We start from the raw sequence: 19,442 nt of genomic DNA, 5'->3' as shown, positions 1-19,442 counted from the left end.
CCAGTACTTTACAAATTCAATGGAGAGGTGGTTCTGGTGAAGTCACCTGAGTTCTGAATCCTTGACTAGGCAGCTGTCCTTGGGGCAGTGGAATTAGCATCAAAATACAGTAACTTCAGGGCAAACCACAACATTCATTCATTGGGGTCCCCTGGCTCAGTCCAATGGTTGGCTGTATCTGCATCTGTCTTAGATGCTGGCAGAGCCTTTCAGAGGACAGCCATACTAGACTCCTGTCTGCAAACAAATCTTGACATCAGCAATAGTGTCAGGGTTTGATGTCTACAAATGGAATGGATCCTAAGGTGGGGCAGTCTCTGGATGGCCTTTCCTTCAGCCTCTGCTCTATTTTTTCCCCTGCATTTCCTTTAGACAGGGACAAATCTGGGTGAAAAAAAATCCCTCAACTGGGGGCCATGACTATCTACTGGAGGTGGTCTCTTGCGGTTCAGTCTCCCTGCTGTTGTGTATTTCAGCTAGTGTCATCCCCATTGGGTCCTGGGAGCCTCTTGCATTCCTGACATCTAGACTTTATAGTGGTTCTCCCAAGTTCCCCAACCCCCACTGCTACTTATTTTTATTCATTCTCCTGACCCTCTGGACTTCTCTCCTGTCTCTTCCCATACCTGGTCCTGACCCCTCTTTCTCCTCCCCCTTCCCTCACCCACCCAGATCCCTCCCTCCCTCTGCCTCCCATGATTATTTTGTTCCTCCTTTTAAGTGAGTTTGAAGCATCCACACTTTGGTCTTCCTTCTTGTTAAGCTTCATATGGTCTGTGAATTGTGTATCATGGGTATTCTGAGCTTTAGAATAATATCCACTTAACAGTGAGTACATACCATTATGTGCTTTTGGGTTTGGGTTACCTCATTCAGGATGACATTTTCTAGTTCCATCTATTTGTCTGCAAATTTCATGATGTTTTTAATAGCTGAGTAGTACTCCATTGTGTAAATGTACCACATTTTCTGTATCAATTCCTCTGTTGAAGGACATCTGAGTTCTTTCCAGCTTCTGGCTATAATAAATAAGATTGTTATGAGCATAGTGGAGCACATGTTCTTGTTATATGTTAGAGTATCTTTTGGGCATATGCCCAGAAGTGGTATAGCAGGGTCCTCAGGTAGAAGTATTTCCAATTTTCTGAACCACCAGATTGATTTCCAAAGTGGTTCACCAGATTGCAATCTCACCAGTAATGGAGGAGTGTTCCTCTTTCTCCATATCCTCTCCGGCATATGCTATCACCTTAGTTTTTTTTTTCTTAGCCATTCTGATTGATTTAAGGTGGAATCTCAGAGCTGTTTTGATTTTCATTTTCCTGATGACTAAGGATGTTGAACATTTCTTAAGGTACTTCTCAGCCATTTGGTATTCCTCAGTTGAGAATTTTTTGTTTAGCTCTGTACCCCATTTTTTAATTGGGTTATTTGGTTTTCTGGAGTCTAACTTCTTGAGTTCTTTGTATATTTTGGATATCAGCCCTCTATTGGATGTAGGCTTGGTAAAGATCTTTTCCAAATCTGTAGGTTGCTGTTTTGTCCTTTTGACAATATCCTTTGTTTTACAGAAGCTTTTCAGTTTCATGAGGTCCCATTTTTTCAATTGTTGATCTTAGAGCCTGAGCCATTTATGTTCTGTTCAGGAAATTTTCCCCTGTGCCCATTTCATGCTTTCTCTTCTACTAGATTTAGTGTATCTGGTTTTATGTTGAGGTCCTTTATCCACTTGACTTGAGCTTTGTGCAGGGTGATAAATATGGGCCAATTTGCATTCTACATGCAGACAGCAAGTTAGACTACTTGTTGAAGTGATTTTTCCCTCCTGTATGGTTTTGGCTTCTATGTCAAAGATCCAGTGACCATAGGTGTGTGGGTTTATTTCTGGGTCTTATTCTATTCCATTGATCCATTGATTCCAATGAAATGATCCTGTGATTTTTTTTTCCTTTAAGCTTCTTTATACAGTGGATTATGTTGATGGATTTCTGTATATTGAACCATACCTGCATTCCTGGGATAAAGCCTACTTAGTTGTGAATGATGGTTTTGAGGTGTTCTTGGATTCTCTTTGCTACAATTTTATTGAGAATTTTTGCATCGATATTGATAAGTGAAATTTGTCTGAAGTTCTTTTTCTTTGTTGGGTCTTTAGGTACCAGAATAATTGGCTTCATAGAATGAATAAGGAGGTAGTATTCCTTCTGTTTCTGTTTTGTGGAATAGTTTGAGAAGTATTGGTATTAGGTCTTCTTTGAAGGCCTGATAGAATTCTGCACTAAAACCATGTAGCCCTGGACTTGTTTGTTTATTTGGGAGACTTTTAATGACTGCCCGTGGGAGTCCCAGTTAGGCCAGGTGTTGGGATTGGGGGTATGGGGTGGGAGTGTGAGTGTCTCTTCTGTGAGCCTGGTTGTGATGAACCTGGGTGCTGGGAGGTGCATCACAACCAGGCTCACAGAAGTTGTGGGCTGGAAGGAACTAGTCCATGTTTATGTTGTTTCTTTTGAGAACTTTTTTAAGATCATTGGCCAGTATTGATTGGCAGGAGTTTGCTTGTTTGCTTAATTTTTGCCATTATTTATTTTAGAAATTAAGCCCTTTCTGAAGGCTGTTTTGATAAATTGTTTTGCTGTACAGAAATTTTTTATGTAATCACATTTGTCAGTTGATGAGGCTCTTTTCCTGTGCTATGGGGACTCTATTCAGGAATTTGGCATATGTCTTGAAGTATTTTCCCTGTGATTTTCTTTAGCGTTCTAAGCGTATTTTGTTTTAGGTTAAAGTCTTTGGTCTACTTTAAGTTGATTTTTATGCAGAGTGAGAGATGCATATCTAATTTCATTCTGCAAGTAGATAATCAAGTTTGTAAGTACTATTTGTTGCAAAGGCTTCCTTTTATTCCTGTGGGGTTTGGTGGGTTTTTGTTTCTTTGTTGTTGTTGTTGTTGGTTTTTACCTTTGTTAAAAGTTAGGTGTCCATAGCTGTTTGGGTTTGTCTCTAGGTCATCTGTGGCATCCATTAGCCATCTGTTACATGTTTGCGTTTGTGTGAATTCCATGCTGTCTTTATCATTATGACTTCGTAACATAGTTTGAGGTTGAGTAACATTGAGATCTTCAACTGTATTCTTTCTGCTTAAAGCTGCTTTTTTATCCATTTTTGTTTTTTTATTTGTATGTGTATGTATTTCCATATTAATTTTAGGATCTTTTTTCTTTTAGTTTAGCTCTGTTCTTCAATTTTAGCTCTGTTCTTTGAAATCTCAGTAGAGATCATATTGAATTTATAGATTGCTTTTTAATAGTTTAGGCATTTTCACAATATTAATCCTGCTAGCCTAGGAAAATGGCTTTATAGCTTTAAAGCTCTTATCCTTTTGACCACATTTTAAGTTGTTTAGATTACTGTATATTCAGATTGATTAATCTTCCACTAATTACTTTCAGAGCTGAGAAATGTAATTCTTCAGTTGCAGTGATAAATACTGTTTTTGCTTTCTATAATTTAACTTTTAAGATTTATTTTTCTTAATGAGGTAGACTTGTGCTAAAGTATTTCCCTCCCCTTCTGGGAGTGTTTCTCTTTTATCTGCACTACTTATTAAATAGTACTTATTAAACCTTTTTAGAATGCTTAAAGATGCCTCTTAAATTTGGAATCTTTAAGCTTTGGGTATATTCTATATCTTTTTCAATATAGCTATTAATTACATTTACTGTGTACCCTCATTTAGTACTTTTGTTATCATGTAGAGTTAGTGTGTTAGGGAAAGACCTACCTGTAATGCTTTGTTGCCCTTATATTGCTAAAATATTTTTTGACAATTGTCCCTCTTTTTATAATTCAGGAGTTGTCTTGAATTCACTTTTGAATGCAACAGCTCCTTTTTTTCATTTTAATTAATTTTTTTCTCAGAAAGTTCAGTATGTTGTATTTATCTATACCGTGTATTAAAATCAGTAGTACTTTGTCATAAAGATTGGGCATATTTTTGTAGTCTCTTCTTCCTCCATGGGTTCTGGGCATCAAACAATGCTTGTGCAGTGCTGAGACATCTTGTTTGTTTGTATTTTATATATTTAGATTAAGTTTATATTCCGTTTGATTTTATGAACGTCCCACATGAACTGTTAGACTGTAAGGAGGAGTATCTGTCCTGCTGCTCGCTGCCATTTTGTAATATTAAAGGAGGTTAATTTTCCAATGTGTGTTGTGACAGCGGATGGCATTCCCAATGATAGCAGTGACAGTGAGATGGAAGATAGAACTACCGCCAATTTGGCTGCTTTGAAACTTGATGAATGGCTTAACTTCAAGTTAGAGCCAGAGGTAAGTTGCTTTGTAATAGGACATAAATTTCTTTTAGTTAATATGAATTGAGATAGCACATTAAAATTTCTATCTTCAATATTGATTCTTTAATATTAAAAAATACCTTTGGCTTGGTTTTCAGTTTTCATAGACCTTTCATGCATTCTCTGCCACATGATGTTTTTCTTTGTCAGAGGATGCAGAACAACATAGATATGGCCCAAGTGTCTATGTATGGCATTCATCTCATTCTATTTGTGTTGTTACAGCAGAGTACCATGGGCTGGGTAATTTGTAATAAGCAGATATTCTTCAGTCTAAGATTATGGTGCTGGTGGGAATTACTTCTCTACCAGGTGACACCTTAAACCCTGTGCCATCAGTGGTAAAGAATGGTGTGCCATGCATGATGGAAAGCTGAAGGGCAGGGGAGAAAGTCTCCATCGCTCAAGCCTTTTCAGAAGGGTGTCAGGCAGTATCAGCTCCTTAAGGTCTTACCATCCAACATGGTTGCACTGTTGCAATGTGAATTTTTACAGGGATCAAAACCGCCTAAGCCATAGTAGTAATATTTTAATATTTCTGGAAATATAAAATATTGAGTATAGAGTACAGAGCACCATTTATTTTTACCATTTCTGAAGAAAGACATTCATTCCTTTTTATTTTCATAAGTGAATTGGGAGAGATACAATTTTACTATTCATATTTAAGATTTTCTTCACAGACTTTTGTTATTGTTGGTCTTTTTTAATAATCACTCTCTGTTAATTTTGGGGTGGCTACCGAACTGTGAGTGGTCAGCACTGGGTCAGGTTACTCTTAACTGTTGCTCTATTTATTCATGTATTTATCATGTGAGCATACTGCAATCTTATTCCCATTCACACCAATCAAATTGCATTTGCCAAAGACCAGTGTGCCTTCCATGTTACACTTCAGTCTTTCTCTGATAATCTTCTCTCATACTTACTGCTACTGTGTACTGACTCCCTTTTTAATTCGCAGTCTCCGTTTATTTTGTTTTGGTTTTTTTTTTTTTTTTCCTCCTCAATCCCGCTCCAAATTTTTGGTGTTAAATAAACCCTTTTTTGTTCTTCTGCCTTTGTGGTCATTTCTTTACATTTTAGGTGCTTGTACTTTAAATTTTCTACCTCTATGTGCCTTGCTCTTTTCTTCACTCTGCACAATTTCTGCTATTTCTCTGTGTAGATTTAGAACTGACAACACTTATATCTCTCAAGTCTGTCTCTATGTTATATATTCCTTTGTGCCTCCTGGCCGTCACCATTTGGATGGTCTGTAGATGAAATGAATAGACTAAGTGCATCTTTCCTTGTTTACCCCACATAGTGCTTTTTCAGTATTAACAACACGTATCATCTGCAATGCTTACTTTCCCCTGTATTTGCTGTTTTGTTTCATTCTGCATTAGTAGTACCTAGAATATGATGACTAAAATTTTCAATTATACAACAGAATGAATGAAAGAAATGAATAGAAAATTATATTGAATGTAAGATAGTTCACTAGAGATAGTTGTAGGCCATAACTAATATATAAAGAAACTTCTTACATATGTGATATCCATTTTACTTGTATTTGAATTGATTACAGGCTGCCAGTTTATTGCTACAGCTCAGACAGAAGTGGCATAGCTTGTTTTTACGCCGAATGAGAGCACCATCTAAACCTTGGTCTCAAGTCGATGAAGCTACCATACGAGCAATTATAGCTGTTTTAAGCACTGAAGAGCAGTCTGCTGGTTTACAGCAACCATCTGGAATTGGCCAGAGGCCAAGACCCATGTCTTCAGAAGAACTTCCTTTGGCTTCATCCTGGAGATCTAATAATAGTAGGAAAAGTTCAGCTGACACTGAGTTTGCTGATGGATCTACTGCTGCAGAAAGGTAAATCTGCAATTTTTTTTTAGATAGATACGTTTTCTCCAGGACAGTGAACTATTTATACTATTTCATTAAATATTGAATATTGAGTTTATTAAAGATATTTCTTATAAGTACTAAGGGAATAGAAATGATTTTAAGCAGGTGCTTATGATTTAATAAGGCTAGTCATTCAGGAAAAAACTAAAAATGTTGCATAACCAGAATTTATAAATTTAAAGTGTCTTTGGAAGATAGCAAATTCTAAAATGATCCATCTTAGTGGGCATGTGTCAGATGACATTTTTCCTAGACGCCTAGCTGACAGTGCTGTTTAAAGAACGGTTGCCCTACACCACTACCTACTGTCAGTATTATAGGCTAGCATTCCAACTGAAGAGTATGCTGCCTATTCAGTGGTGCATTGCATGCCTGCTCCATGTGAGGACAGCAGGCCAGAAAACACAGTTTTTTCATTCTAGCAAAACTGCAATTTTCCCACTTGCCATAAATTGTAGATTTATTTAAATCCATGGGTTAAGGTAGGGTGTTAAGGGTTTTTTGTTTTTGTATTTTTAATTACCTTTTGGAAGAGACTAGGTCAGTGCTACTGTGAGATGCCCAGCATATTGGGCTTGCCTTTTTCCATATTATATCATTCAATCTTATACCCTGTTTATTCTCTGTGAGTTAATAGTTACCTTTCATGGTTTGATTATATTCCTTGTTTTCACAGAGTGTTTTTAGATGGTATTAGAAACCTTACACTGCAACCAGAATATACTGTCTGATTGTACCACAGAGTACATTCTGTACATTTTTATATAAAATTAAAGAAAATCTTAAATGATATATTTATGGCATTTCTAGAATTTTAGAAAAATCTTAGAATTCATCTAAGATAACCTTTTATTTATTTTTTTCAACTCATTACTTTTATGTAAAATTCAAACCGTAGCAATTACCAAATATTTTTCCATGTAAACCTGGAATGTAAATAAAGAAAACAATTAAGATCACATTTTAATTTAACAAATAATTTAAAGTTCAGAGACATGAACAGGATTATATGTTAGATAGTTGTGCAGTTATTGCTCTAATATATAGATTTCTGTCTGCTCTAGTCCAGTATTCTTCTCATGTTAGCACAGTATGATTTTTAGTTTTACACAATACCATTTCTTATTTTTCAAAATGTGACTTACTTCACATTTAAATGTACCCTATAGTCTGTGGGGCTTTTGGGGGTGGTGGGAGATTGGAGTATTGGGGGGAGGGAGCGTGTGCGCATGAGAAATGTCAGAAATTGAAATTGGATGCCTTCTTTAGTATATTTCCACCTTCATTTTTGAGACTTGGTCTCTCAGTAAACTTACACCTCACATATTTGGGGAGCTGGGGAGCAAGATCCAAGGATTTGCTTCTCTGTGGCACCCTAGTTCTGAGATTAGAGACATGCTGCCACACCCAGCTTTCTATCTTTTTAGAATTCAGATCCTCATGATTGCATGGTATATCAATTTCTTTTATGTTGCCATGATAAAATACTTGACAGAAGGCAGCTTGCCCATCCTGGTGGAGAAGACATGGCAACAGGGAGGAAAGGCATGGCAGGCATGGAAGTAGGAACAGGAAGTTGGCTACTCACATTTCATCAAAGAACAAGAAGTGTAGTGAGGCATAAAGTCTCAGAGCTTGCCCCAGTGGCTTATTTTTTCCAATAAGTCTCCAGTTTTTGCTGAACAAGGTCACCAGTTGGGTACCAGTGTTGAGCCAATGATGACGTTTTATATTCAAACACAACATACAATAAGCACTCTACTAACTGAGCTGTCTTCCTACTCCTCAACTCTTTCTTATTTCTGAGTTTATTTATATATTTTATTATTTATTCATTGATGCTGAGGATTAAACCCAGGGCCTTAGGCAGTGCTATATCACTAAGTTACACTCCTAGCCCAGTTTTAACTTGTTTTTTTTCTTTTTGATGATTAATAGAAAAAAAATGAATTTTTCTTAAAAGTGTTTCATACATTGTATGACATTGGGATTTTGGATGGAAATAGCATTCTCTTTGTACTATAAACTTATATATAACTGACCTGTGCTTCTTCTTGCTCAAGAGTACTGATGAAATCTCCATCTCCTGCCTTACATCCACCTCAGAAGTACAAAGATAGAGGCATTTTACATCCTAAACGGAGCACGGATGACCGGTCAGATCAATCGTCTGTGAAATCCACAGACAGCAGCAGTTACCCAAGTCCTTGTGCTAGCCCCTCTCCTCCATCCTCAGGAAAGGTAGGGCAGCTACAGTCTGTCATAGAAGGTTCGCAGCATATTTCATAGTTGTAATTATACAGAATTATAACCATGTGCCTTTGTAATAACTGGCCTGTGTTCTAAATACTAACACTATATTTTAATCTCACTGATTAGTTATCGATCGCATATAGCTCTATACAGCCTATTTTTTTCTTCTTTATATCTCTAGAAGTTTTTAGTTTAAACAAGAATACTACATTGATAAAAATTTTGTTTTATAATTTTTTCAAGTGTTTTCTGTGGTTCAATGATTATTTTAAACTCATAAAATAGAAGACAGAAAATTTTGATATGGGATTGGAAACTGTCTTTTAAAACTAATGATGTAAATGGTTTCACATGTGCTTCTTTTTACTCATGGTACTGGAATGTGACTAAGAGTATGATGGTGAGCTCCATAGTTGTGATTCGATGAACAATGTCTGCTGAACACTTGCTAAATAAGAAGAAAGTGAATTTGTATTCTTAGGTTTTATTTTGTATGTAGGGGTATTTTAAATGCCTTTACTAAGGTATTCTTTGTTCAAAAATCTTACTAGTTTAAGCGATATTGAGTTGGCTCAGTGGATGAAAGTGCTTGATATTGAAATGGCTCAGTGGATGAAAGTGCTTTCCGCCACCCCTTGTGACTTGAGTTTGATTCCTGGGACCTGATGGTTGAGTGAGAGACTGGAGTCCCACAGGTTGTCTTTTCTATATGAATGTGCTGTGATATGAGCAGTCCCCTCTTCACATAAACAAGTAAATATAGAAATAGAAAAACTATCAGTTTAAACTGAACAACTTAGTGATTTTGGCAAATGTATCTAACTGTGTACTGACACCACAGTTAGCACCAATATCTCTGTTACCTTAGTAGCCCAGTCATCACTGTTCATTTTTCTTAAATATCTTGTAAGTGAAATTCTGCTTTTCTGTCTAGTTTATTTTACTTAATGCAGTACTTTAAAGTTCATCTATACTGTTTTTTTTCTTCAAGCAGCTTTTGATTTTATTTTTTTCTCCATCTTTATTATAAACTGGGTATTTCTTATTTACACTTCAATTGTTATTCCCTTTCCCGGTTTCCAGGCCAACATCCCCCTAACCCCTCCCCCTCTCCTTCTATATGGATGTTCCCCTCCCCATCCTACCCCCATGTTGTTATTCAGTACTTTATTTTTCTTGCGTTACTTTTGTAACAGAGTTTTGCAACCAGGTATAATGTTTAGAATGAGTATGACCACCATGGGCTCACTTATTTGAATGCCTAGTTACTGTTCTATGAAGAGACACGATGATCAACACAACTCTTAAACAAGAAATGATTTAAATGGGGACTTGCTTACAATTTCAGAAGATTAGTCCATTGCAGTCATGGTGGGGAACATGGTGGCAGACAGGCATGGTTACTGTGGTGGTAGCTGAACCAAAGGTAGCTTGAAAAGAGAGAGAAACAGCCTGGCTTGTGTTTTTGTTTTTTGAAACTTCAGTCCAACCTCAGTGGCACATTTCCTCCAACAAGACCACACCTAATACAGCTAATTCCTCTCAAACAGTCCACCAACTGATGACTAGGCATTCAAATGTATAAGCCTATGTGGGCCATTCTCATTCAAATTATTACGCCTTGTTTTAAAACTCTACAAGAGTTTAAAACTCTACAAGAAATAAACAGGAGTACTGAATAATATCCCTCATGAACAACACTGACAACAAAAGTCCCTTACAACAAAATTGGTGTTATTTTCTCCTTTCCTTGTGGTAGAATTCACTAGTAAAGACATTTTGAAATTTAATTATTTTTGAGAATTTTATAAATTCTACCCCTCAAACTCTCCACTCCTACAACTTCTATGACCATACCACTCCCTCTCAAATTCATGATCTCTTCTTCTATAACTATTATTACACATATATACACATATACCGATGTACATATACCCTATTATGGTACCTCTCAGGGGCTTTGTCCATGTGAAAACTGATTTTTGTTTATTCCACAGCCATCTACTGCCTACAGCACTCTTATCTAGAGACAAGGCCTTGCAAAATTATCCCCCCGTCCACATAGTCATGTCAGTTTGTACTTTTTTTAATTCAGGTCTTGGTTACATAACCATATTATTGAGATTTCATGGGTGGAGTAGATTTTCTATCATGTGTATAAGACACTATCTAGCAGCAAGCACCCTGGTTTGTATTGAGAATTTCTGTTTCTAAAAACACTGAAATATGGGAATATGTTTTTGTGCTATGGGGTTGCTTCACAGCATGTGACTGTGGTTTGCCTAGTGCTCTAGCAGGGGCATGGTTATGCCAGTTCAAGGTAGTTTCTGTGAGTGTGTGATGTTTGGAATTCTGGGGACTTTTCAGAGGATATATAAATGCTAGAACCTTAATAGAAGGGGCTGGTTGAGCAATTGGTGGTTGGATGATGTTGGTGTGACTTGTTCTGATTTGTCAAGTAGTCGTGTGTGAAGAGACAAAAAAAAAAAGAAATTAGATACACAGTGAAAATCAAACTTGTTCAAGGAACTCAACCCCTGCTCTCCATGAAAGTTGGCCACTTTCCCCTCTAACCTTTTTTTTTTTTTTTTTTTTTTTTTTTTTTTTTTTCTCCTACCTAGTATTAGTGAGTTGATATGCTGAGGAAGAGAGGTAGAGAAGGGTAAAAGAAAAAAGAACCCACAAAGTAGCCAAAACTCTGGCTATACTGGTCCCCTGTTGCTCCTAGAATATTTCTGCCCCTTCTTCAGGTGATGTTCCCTGAGCTTTAGGTATAAGGGTTTGTTAAAGTATCTTTTATTCTCCTGCTTTAATTGTCATCTTGGAGGCTTACTGGTGAATAAGCTCACCCTCCGTAGTTCTTTCTGAGCTCTGGCTGGCTGGTTTAAATCAGCTGTTCTTGCTGAAACACCTCTCCAAACTTGATTAATTCAATCTGGCTTCTCCATTTCTCCAGAATTGCTCTGCTTGGCCTCAAACTAACTCTAGCAATCTGTTCTGATCTTCTGACTCCTTTTCATTCTCTGGGCCGTTCTGTCTTCACCTGTGTCTAACTTGTTCTCTTTCTGCAATTTGTCTCTGTACAACTGTCCTCATAAAACTGCTTCCTTTCTTTCACACTGGTCTCTCTTAGTAGCCTCTTTTTTCTCTCTGTTCTTGTGAGAGTTCTGCATATCCTATTCTGTCAAATCTTTCTCTGATTCATCACTTTGTCACTCAGTTAGATGTCACTCTCAAACATGGGTGCTTCCTTCTATAAGCTTACTTTACTTTCATTGTTTGGGATTAAAAGTGTGTACTAAGGGCATGTATGTATTCCAGCCAGAGGGATTAAAAGTATGTGTTAAGAGCTGAGCCACACTATAACTAGAAAGTTTTTTCCCCCAGTAAATAACACAATCTTCAGGTTCACTGTGTGATCAAATATCCTGCAAAAGGTTTTGCATTGTATATGTATCATTTGTGACTGGGACTCCAACAGTTAGTTATTCTTTGCATTTTGACCAGTTGTGGATGCAAAAGCCTCTGGCTGGTGCAAAAAGTTTTTTTGGTGGGTTGAGTACTACCTTTATTTGTGGATATAAAGGGTAAGTGTTTAGAACCCAGGAACTATTGATGGGAGGTTTACTGGTCCTTGTTTTCTTTAGCTGTACTTAGGATTTTCTTTTTAATCATTGTTTTTAAGGAACTGGGTTTTGATATTGCCTCCTATGATTCTCGTTTTCAATTTATCAATAAATTCCATCTGCTTTTTAAAAGTCTAAGCCTATTATTTCTTCACACTAGTTCTCATATATACCCTTCCTCTTTTCTGGAGCTCTTGCTTGGTATCTGTGCGTGTGTCTATATCTGTGTATGTGAGTATATAGGATCACTCAATATTTCATAGTTCTTTTTAAAATTTTCTTTCTAATCCTTTCTCCCTCTTGGCTTCATTTTAGGTAATTATATTGCTATCTCTTCTGTGGAAATTTGGTCCTTATTCTTTCCATTCCCATGCACCCAGAAATAAGACTCAAAATATATTTTAAAATACCTTGGCCATATAGCTAGACTCTGCTCTGATTAGATCATAACATAAAATAACACACTTATTTTAATCTACATTCTGCCTTGTGGTTGGCTACTTGTGCTTATGTATCATATTTCTGTCTCATTACAGCTTCTGGGGCAAATCTCCTACATCTGGCATTATCCCAGAATTCTTTCTATCTCCTGGATGTTACACCTCCTATTTCCTCCCTAAGCCATAGGCCATCAGATAATCATTGACACATGACACAAGATTCTCTCTGTACTCTTCATTCAATGATACCTTTAGTTTAAGAGGGTAAACTATTCATTTTTTGTAATGTCATTATTTGCAGTTATTATTTTATGTCTCAAGATTCCCCTTGTGTCTTTAATATCACCTGCTATTTAAAAAATAATGCTTTTTATGGTGATCATGTTTTCCTTTACCTTCTAAAACATCATTCCCTTGATTTTTTATACGTATTTTGCCATTCTTGTCTACTGTCTCTGAAACCTGCTCTCAGTCTTCTTGTATTGATTTTTTTCCTGGTTATACATCCTATTCTTTATTTTTTTTCATATTTCTTATAAATTTCTTTGGCTGCTAGATTTTCATATGTGTGTGTGTGTGTATGTGTGAGTGTGTTCCCTTAAATAGTGCTAGATTTTGTTCTACTATCGAGGTAAATAAAAATTAATACTTTTTTAACTTTCAAAAAATTATTTGTATGTGTGCATGTGCATGTATAAGCTTGTGTGTGTGTGCACCCACATTCCAAGGCAACTATATGAAGGTCAGAAGACAACTTTCAGGAGTTAGTTCTCTTCTTCCACTATGGGTTCCAGGGATCAAACTTACATTATTATGTTTTCTTGGCATGCCCTTTAACTTGCTGAACTACCTTACTGGTTTAGTCCTTTTGAGGTTGGATTAAAAGAAATGCTACAGTAGGTTCTGAGGAGTTTTATTCTGTTACTAGTTTCTTTCTAGTACTAGGGTTTGACTCTTCTAAGGGCATGGGCACTTTATATTACAAGGTATCTGCTCTGGCTGAAGATACCAAGTATTCCCAACCACTTGTGAGATGTGGGAGTTATTTAGTTAGTGTGCTGCTTTCCTTCTAGTCTTTGCCTACTCACAGCCCATTTTATGTGAACTATTGATCAGGTCCGTGCCTAGCGACTCACTTTGGGGATTCTTCTGCAGTTCCTCTGGGACTTTGTATAACTCCTTTTTACATTGCTATACTCATTCTAGTCACTATGATGCCAGTGAGATTATCAGACTGTTCTGTTTTATCATCTTAAAATTGACTTAAGACAGTAAACTGGAATAATTGTCATTTTGTTTTCAGAATAGGAAGTTTTATAAAACATGATAATTCATTCTAAGTGTAAATTAAAATTAATAAAGTTACTTGGTACAATACATTTTAGCTGCTTTGGAAATAAGTGCTTCTTTTTGGCTTTTTGATTAAGCCATGAAAAGGTTTAGTTTGCATTTGTTGGATATTTGGTAACATTTACGTGTTTATCAAGTTGTTATTTATGAGAGCCTACTGTGTTTGAAAGGTCAAATTACCTTTCAAGAACTTATGCATTCTTTCATAGGGCTCAAAATCTCCTTCACCAAGACCAAATATGCCTATTCGTTACTTCATAATGAAGAGTAGCAATCTGAGAAACCTTGAAATTTCTCAGCAGAAGGGTATCTGGTCTACAACCCCTAGTAATGAGCGGAAGCTAAATCGAGCGTTTTGGGAGAGCAGCATGGTTTACTTGGTATTTTCTGTTCAAGGATCTGGACATTTCCAGGTAAGCCATCCTGAATCAATAAAATGGGCTTTGTTTTGCTTATAAGTTAGACTCTCAAGATCAGAGAAAAACCAAAACCAAAGCCTAGCTTTCCATTGTCCAAGAAAATTGTCTGTAATGGGACTGGTGGTGAGGTCTATTCCACATTTCTGCAAGGGCCAGATAGAACCCCTTTACCTTGACTCACTAGGATGTTCCCTGATGAGTAGTTCTTCCTTCTGACAGAAACTTTGGATCTGTTACTGGATTAAATACAAGAACCTTTGCCTTCGTAAATGTTTATATGGACTGGTAATGTTATTGACAACAAAAAGACCATGATTCTTTTTAGAAAAGAATTGAAATTATGTTATGTTGTATGAGTGTTTTGCCTGCATGTCAGTCTGTGCACCAGGTGCATGCAGTACCTGTGGAGATCCAAAGAGGAGGGAGTCAGATCCCCTGGAACTAGAGTTACAGATGTTCATAGAGCTACCACGTGGGTGCTGGGAATAGGTCCTAGGGTCTCTGGAAGAGCAGGTAGTGCTCTTCACCATTGAGTCATTGCTAACTCTGAAACAGTTTCTTAACATTAATTTGAATTTATGTATATCTGAACTTTAAAAGTACTGAATTATTTCATAGTTATAGTAGTCATAAATAAAATTATAGGCTTGCTTATTGTATTTTTATATAAATGCTGATTTATAAATGTTGATACATTACAAAGAAACTGTTAATATTTGAAATTATATTAGGTTAGAATTTGTTTATCTTCCAAAATTTGGTAAAGCAACACTTTTTGGTTCTTGATAAATTTGCATTATTTTAATATTAAATCTTTTCTTTAAAATTCTTTAAAAATAATTAGCCCTATCAGATATAGATATTTTAATATCATCTTTGCTCTCATCCTTTTCCCTCACTTTTGTACAGGGATTTTCTAGGATGTCTTCTGAGATAGGAAGGGAGAAGAGCCAGGACTGGGGGTCAGCTGGACTAGGTGGAGTATTCAAAGTGGAATGGATACGCAAAGAAAGCCTTCCCTTTCAGTTTGCTCACCATTTACTCAATCCTTGGAATGACAACAAGAAAGTACAGATAAGCAGAGATGGGCAGGTATATACCGACATCTTACATTATTTTCTTTTGATTTTGTTGTTGTTGTTGTTACTGTTCAAATGTATAAATATAAATTGTAGATACCATTATGCACATGAGCAACAGTGGTTTTGGTTTATAAAAAACATAAAAGTGTGCTTCCAGATGTCTTATATATATAATGTCTTTAAACATTTTGTTAAAATCTTGTTTTATGAAATCTCTCCTAAGACACTTGGTTAGGTTTCTGTTGTCTAGCAACATGTATGACCAAATCACCATCCTGCAGTTGTTTGACTGAAGCCTCAAACTGACAGCACTGTCAGCTTCCTTGTTGTTTAAGCACATTATATGAATAGCAGCCTTGTAATATTCTAGTGACTTCCTTTATTTCAGGCTCCTTTGCTTTTTTGATGCTGTCTTTGTACATTTAAACTAGCAGCACTATGAGAGTTAACAAATAATGCCATAATGCTATGCAGGCTGCATCATGTAGTCTGTTCTTACCAAAAGTACAGTGAACTCTTGATCCCAGTTTACATTAAGGAAGCATATTCCAGGGTCAGCTTTACCAAAATTATATTCAAATAATTTATTTGAAGCATTGTGGCTTACTTCAAACTACCCTGTGGTAAGAGTTGAGTTCTTTCTTTGTGCTCTTTAGAGGTAACACACATGCCACAGGAGGACCCAAAAAAAAAAAAAAAGTGGCCTTATTTTTATTCATGTTCTGATATTTTAATTTATTAATTTTGATTTAAAGTTAAATAATTTTTAAGGTAAGATTAGGAAGTCACTTAAGATGCTTTATTTTGGGGAGAAAGCCTAGAAACATCTAGGTTTCAAACCTTTAGAAGTTTAAGTTGAATGTTGTTGAATCTCCATTTCTTTTATTTTTTTTTTTGTGATTCTATATAGTTTCTTTTATTTATTTTTTTATCTTTATTAAATTGGGTATTTCTTATTTACATTTCGATTGTTATTCCCTTTCCCGGTTTCCGGGCTAACATCCCCCTACCCCTCCACCCCCCTTTTCTATGGGTTTTCCCCTCTCATCCTCCCCCCATTACCGCCCTCCCCACAACATTCACGTTCACTGGGGGTTCAGTCTTTGCAGGACCAAGGGCTTCCCCTTCTACTGGTGCTCTTACTAGGCTATTCACTGCTACCTATGAGGTTGGAGACCAGGGTCAGCCCATGTATAGTCTTTGGGTAGTGGCTTAGTCCCTGGAAGCTCTGGTTGGTTGGCATTGTTGTTCATATGGGGTTTCAAGCCCCTTCAAGCTCTTTCAGTCCTTTCTAAGATTCCTTCAACGGGGGTCCCATTCTCAGTTCAGTGGTTTAATGATGGCATTCGCGTATGTATTTGCTGTATTCTGGTTGTGTCTCTCAGGAGAGATCTACATCTGGTTCCTGTTGACGTGCACTTCTTTGCTTCATCCATCTTAGCTAGTTTGGTGGCTGTAGAGGTATGGGACAAATGTGGGGCAGGCTCTGAATGGGTGTTCCTTCTGCCTATGTTCTAAACTTTGCCTTCCTATTCCCTCCCTTGGGTATTCTTATTCCCCTTTTAAAGAAGGGGTGAAGCACTCGCATTTTGGTCATCCTTCTTGAGTTTCATGTGTTCTGTACATCTAGGGCAATTCGAGCATTTGGGCTCATATCCACTTATCAATGAGTGCATACCATGTGTGTTTTTCTGTGATTGGGTTACCTCACTCAGGATGATATTTTCCAGTTCCATCCATTTGCCTATGAATTTCATAAAGTCATAAAGTTTTTGATAGCTGAGTAATATTCCATTGTGTAGATGTACCACATTTTCTGTATCCATTCCTCTGTTGAAGGGCATCTGGGTTCTTTCCAGCTTCTGTCTATTATAAATAAGGCTGCTATGAACATAGTGGAGCATGTGTCTTTGTTATATGTTGGGGCATCTTTTGGGTATATGCCCAAGAGAGGTATAGCTGGGTCCTCAGGTAGTTCAATGTCCAATTTTCTGAGGAACCTCCAGACTGATTTCCAGAATGGTTGTATCAGTCTGCAATCCCACCTACAATGGTGGAGTGTTCCTCTTTCTCCACAACCTTGCCAGCATCTGCTTTCACCTCAGTTTTTGATCTTCACCATTCTCACTGGTGTGAGGTGAAATCTCAGGGTTGTTTTGATTTGCATTTCCCTTATGACTAAAGATGTTGAACATTTCTTTAGGTGTTTCTCAGCCATTCGGCATTCCTCAGCTGTGAATTCTTTGTTTAGCTCTGAATCCCATTTTTTAATAGGGTTATTTGTCTCCCTGCAGTCTAACTTCTTGAGTTCTTTGTATATTTTGGATATAAGCCCTCTATCAGTTGTAGGATTGGTAAAGATCTTTTCCCAATTTGTTGGTTGCCATTTTGTCCTAATCAGAGTGTCCTTTTCCTTACAGAACCTTTGCAGTTTTATGAGATTTCATTTGTTGATTCTTGATCTTAGAGCATAAGCCATTGGTGTTTTGTTCAGGAAATTTTCTCCAGTGCCCATGTGTTCGAGATTCTTCCCAAGTTTTTCTTCTATTACTTTGAGTGTATCTGGTTTGATGTGGAGGTCCTTAATCCACTTGGACTTAAGCTTTGTACAGGGTGATAAGAATGGATCGATCTGCATTCTTCTACATGCTGACCTCCAGTTGAACCAGCACCATTTGCTGAAAATGCTGTCTATTTTTCCATTGAATAGTTTTGGCTCCTTTGTCAAAAATCAAGTGACCTTAGGTGTGTGGGTTCCTTTTTGGGTCTTCAGTTCTATTCTACTGGTCTATCTGTCTGTCTCTGTACCAATACCATGCAGTTTTTATCACTATTGCTCTGTAATACTGCTTGAGTTCAGGGATAGTGATTCCCCCGGAAGTCCTTTTATTGTTGAGGATAGTTTTAGCTCTCCTGGGTTTTTTGTTATTCCAGATGAATTTGCAAATTGTTCTGTCTAACTCTATGAAGAATTGGATTGGTATTTTGATGGGCATTGCGTTGAATCTGTAGATCACTTTTGGTAAAATGGCCATTTTTACTATATTAATCCTGCCAATCCATGAGCATGGGAGATCTTTCCATCTTCTGAGATCTTCTTCAATTTCTTTCTTCAGAAGCTTGAAGTTCTTATCATACAGATCTTTCACTTGCTTAGTTCAAGTCTCACCTAGGTACTTTATATTATTTGAGACTGTTATGAAGGATGTCGTTTCCCTAATTTCTTTCTCGGCTTGTTTCTCTTTTGTGTAGAGGAAGGCTACTGATTTATTTGAGTTAATTTTATACCCAGCCACTTTGCTGAAGGTGTTTATCAGGTTTAGCAGTTTTCTGGTGGAACTTTTGGGATCACTTAAATATACTATCATGTGGTTTGCAAATAGTGATATTTTGACTTCTTCTTTTCTAATCTGTATCCCTTTGGCTCCTTTTGTTGTCTGATTGCTCTGGCTAGAACTTCAAGAACTATATTGAATAAGTAGGGAGAGAGTGGGCAGCCTTGTCTAGTCCCTGATTTTAGTGGGATTGCTTCAAGTTTCTCTCCATTTAGTTTAATGTTAGCTACTGGTTTGGTGTATATGACTTTTACTATGTTTAGGTATGGGCCTTGAGTTCCTATTCTTTCCAGGACTTTTGTCATGAATGTGTGTTGAAAATTTGTTTCCATCTAGACAAAATTGAGAGATAACCTGGAAATCTTTTGCCAGTTTGTTATAAAACTGTAAGATTTTTCACATTAAGTAGAAATCAAATTTAAATGTCGACTCTATAAAAGCAGAGAATTAGAAATGTTATTAACAAGGGGCTCGAGACCCCATATGTACAACAATGCCAAGCAACCAGAGCTTCCAGGGACTAAGCCACTACCTAAAGACTATACATGGACTGACCCTGGACTCTGACCTCATAGGTAGCAATGAATATCCTAGTAAGAGCACCAGTGGAAGGGGAAGCCCTGGGTCCTGCTAAGACTGACCCCCCAGTGAACTAGATTGTTGGGGGGAGGGCAGCA

At 37.1% G+C, this 19,442-nt stretch overlaps 1 protein-coding gene across 1 annotated transcript in view; it reads left to right on the top strand.

The window, feature by feature from the left end:
- Positions 1 to 19,442, top strand: part of Ythdc2 (YTH domain containing 2) — a 66,231-nt gene that overhangs the window by 44,337 nt on the left and 2,452 nt on the right. Inside the window, exons 24-28 of the mRNA XM_032895013.1 lie at positions 4,223 to 4,332; positions 5,932 to 6,224; positions 8,324 to 8,501; positions 14,139 to 14,342; positions 15,258 to 15,440. Of these exons, the coding sequence (XP_032750904.1) occupies positions 4,223 to 4,332; positions 5,932 to 6,224; positions 8,324 to 8,501; positions 14,139 to 14,342; positions 15,258 to 15,440 (968 nt within the window). The remainder of the gene's footprint in view (positions 1 to 4,222; positions 4,333 to 5,931; positions 6,225 to 8,323; positions 8,502 to 14,138; positions 14,343 to 15,257; positions 15,441 to 19,442) is intronic.

The sequence above is a fragment of the Rattus rattus genome, chromosome 2 (genome assembly GCF_011064425.1).
Source record: "Rattus rattus isolate New Zealand chromosome 2, Rrattus_CSIRO_v1, whole genome shotgun sequence".
Taxonomy (NCBI): domain Eukaryota; kingdom Metazoa; phylum Chordata; class Mammalia; order Rodentia; family Muridae; genus Rattus; species Rattus rattus.
Note: the sequence above shows the minus strand (reverse complement) of the source record. Positions and strands in the feature narration are given on the sequence as shown.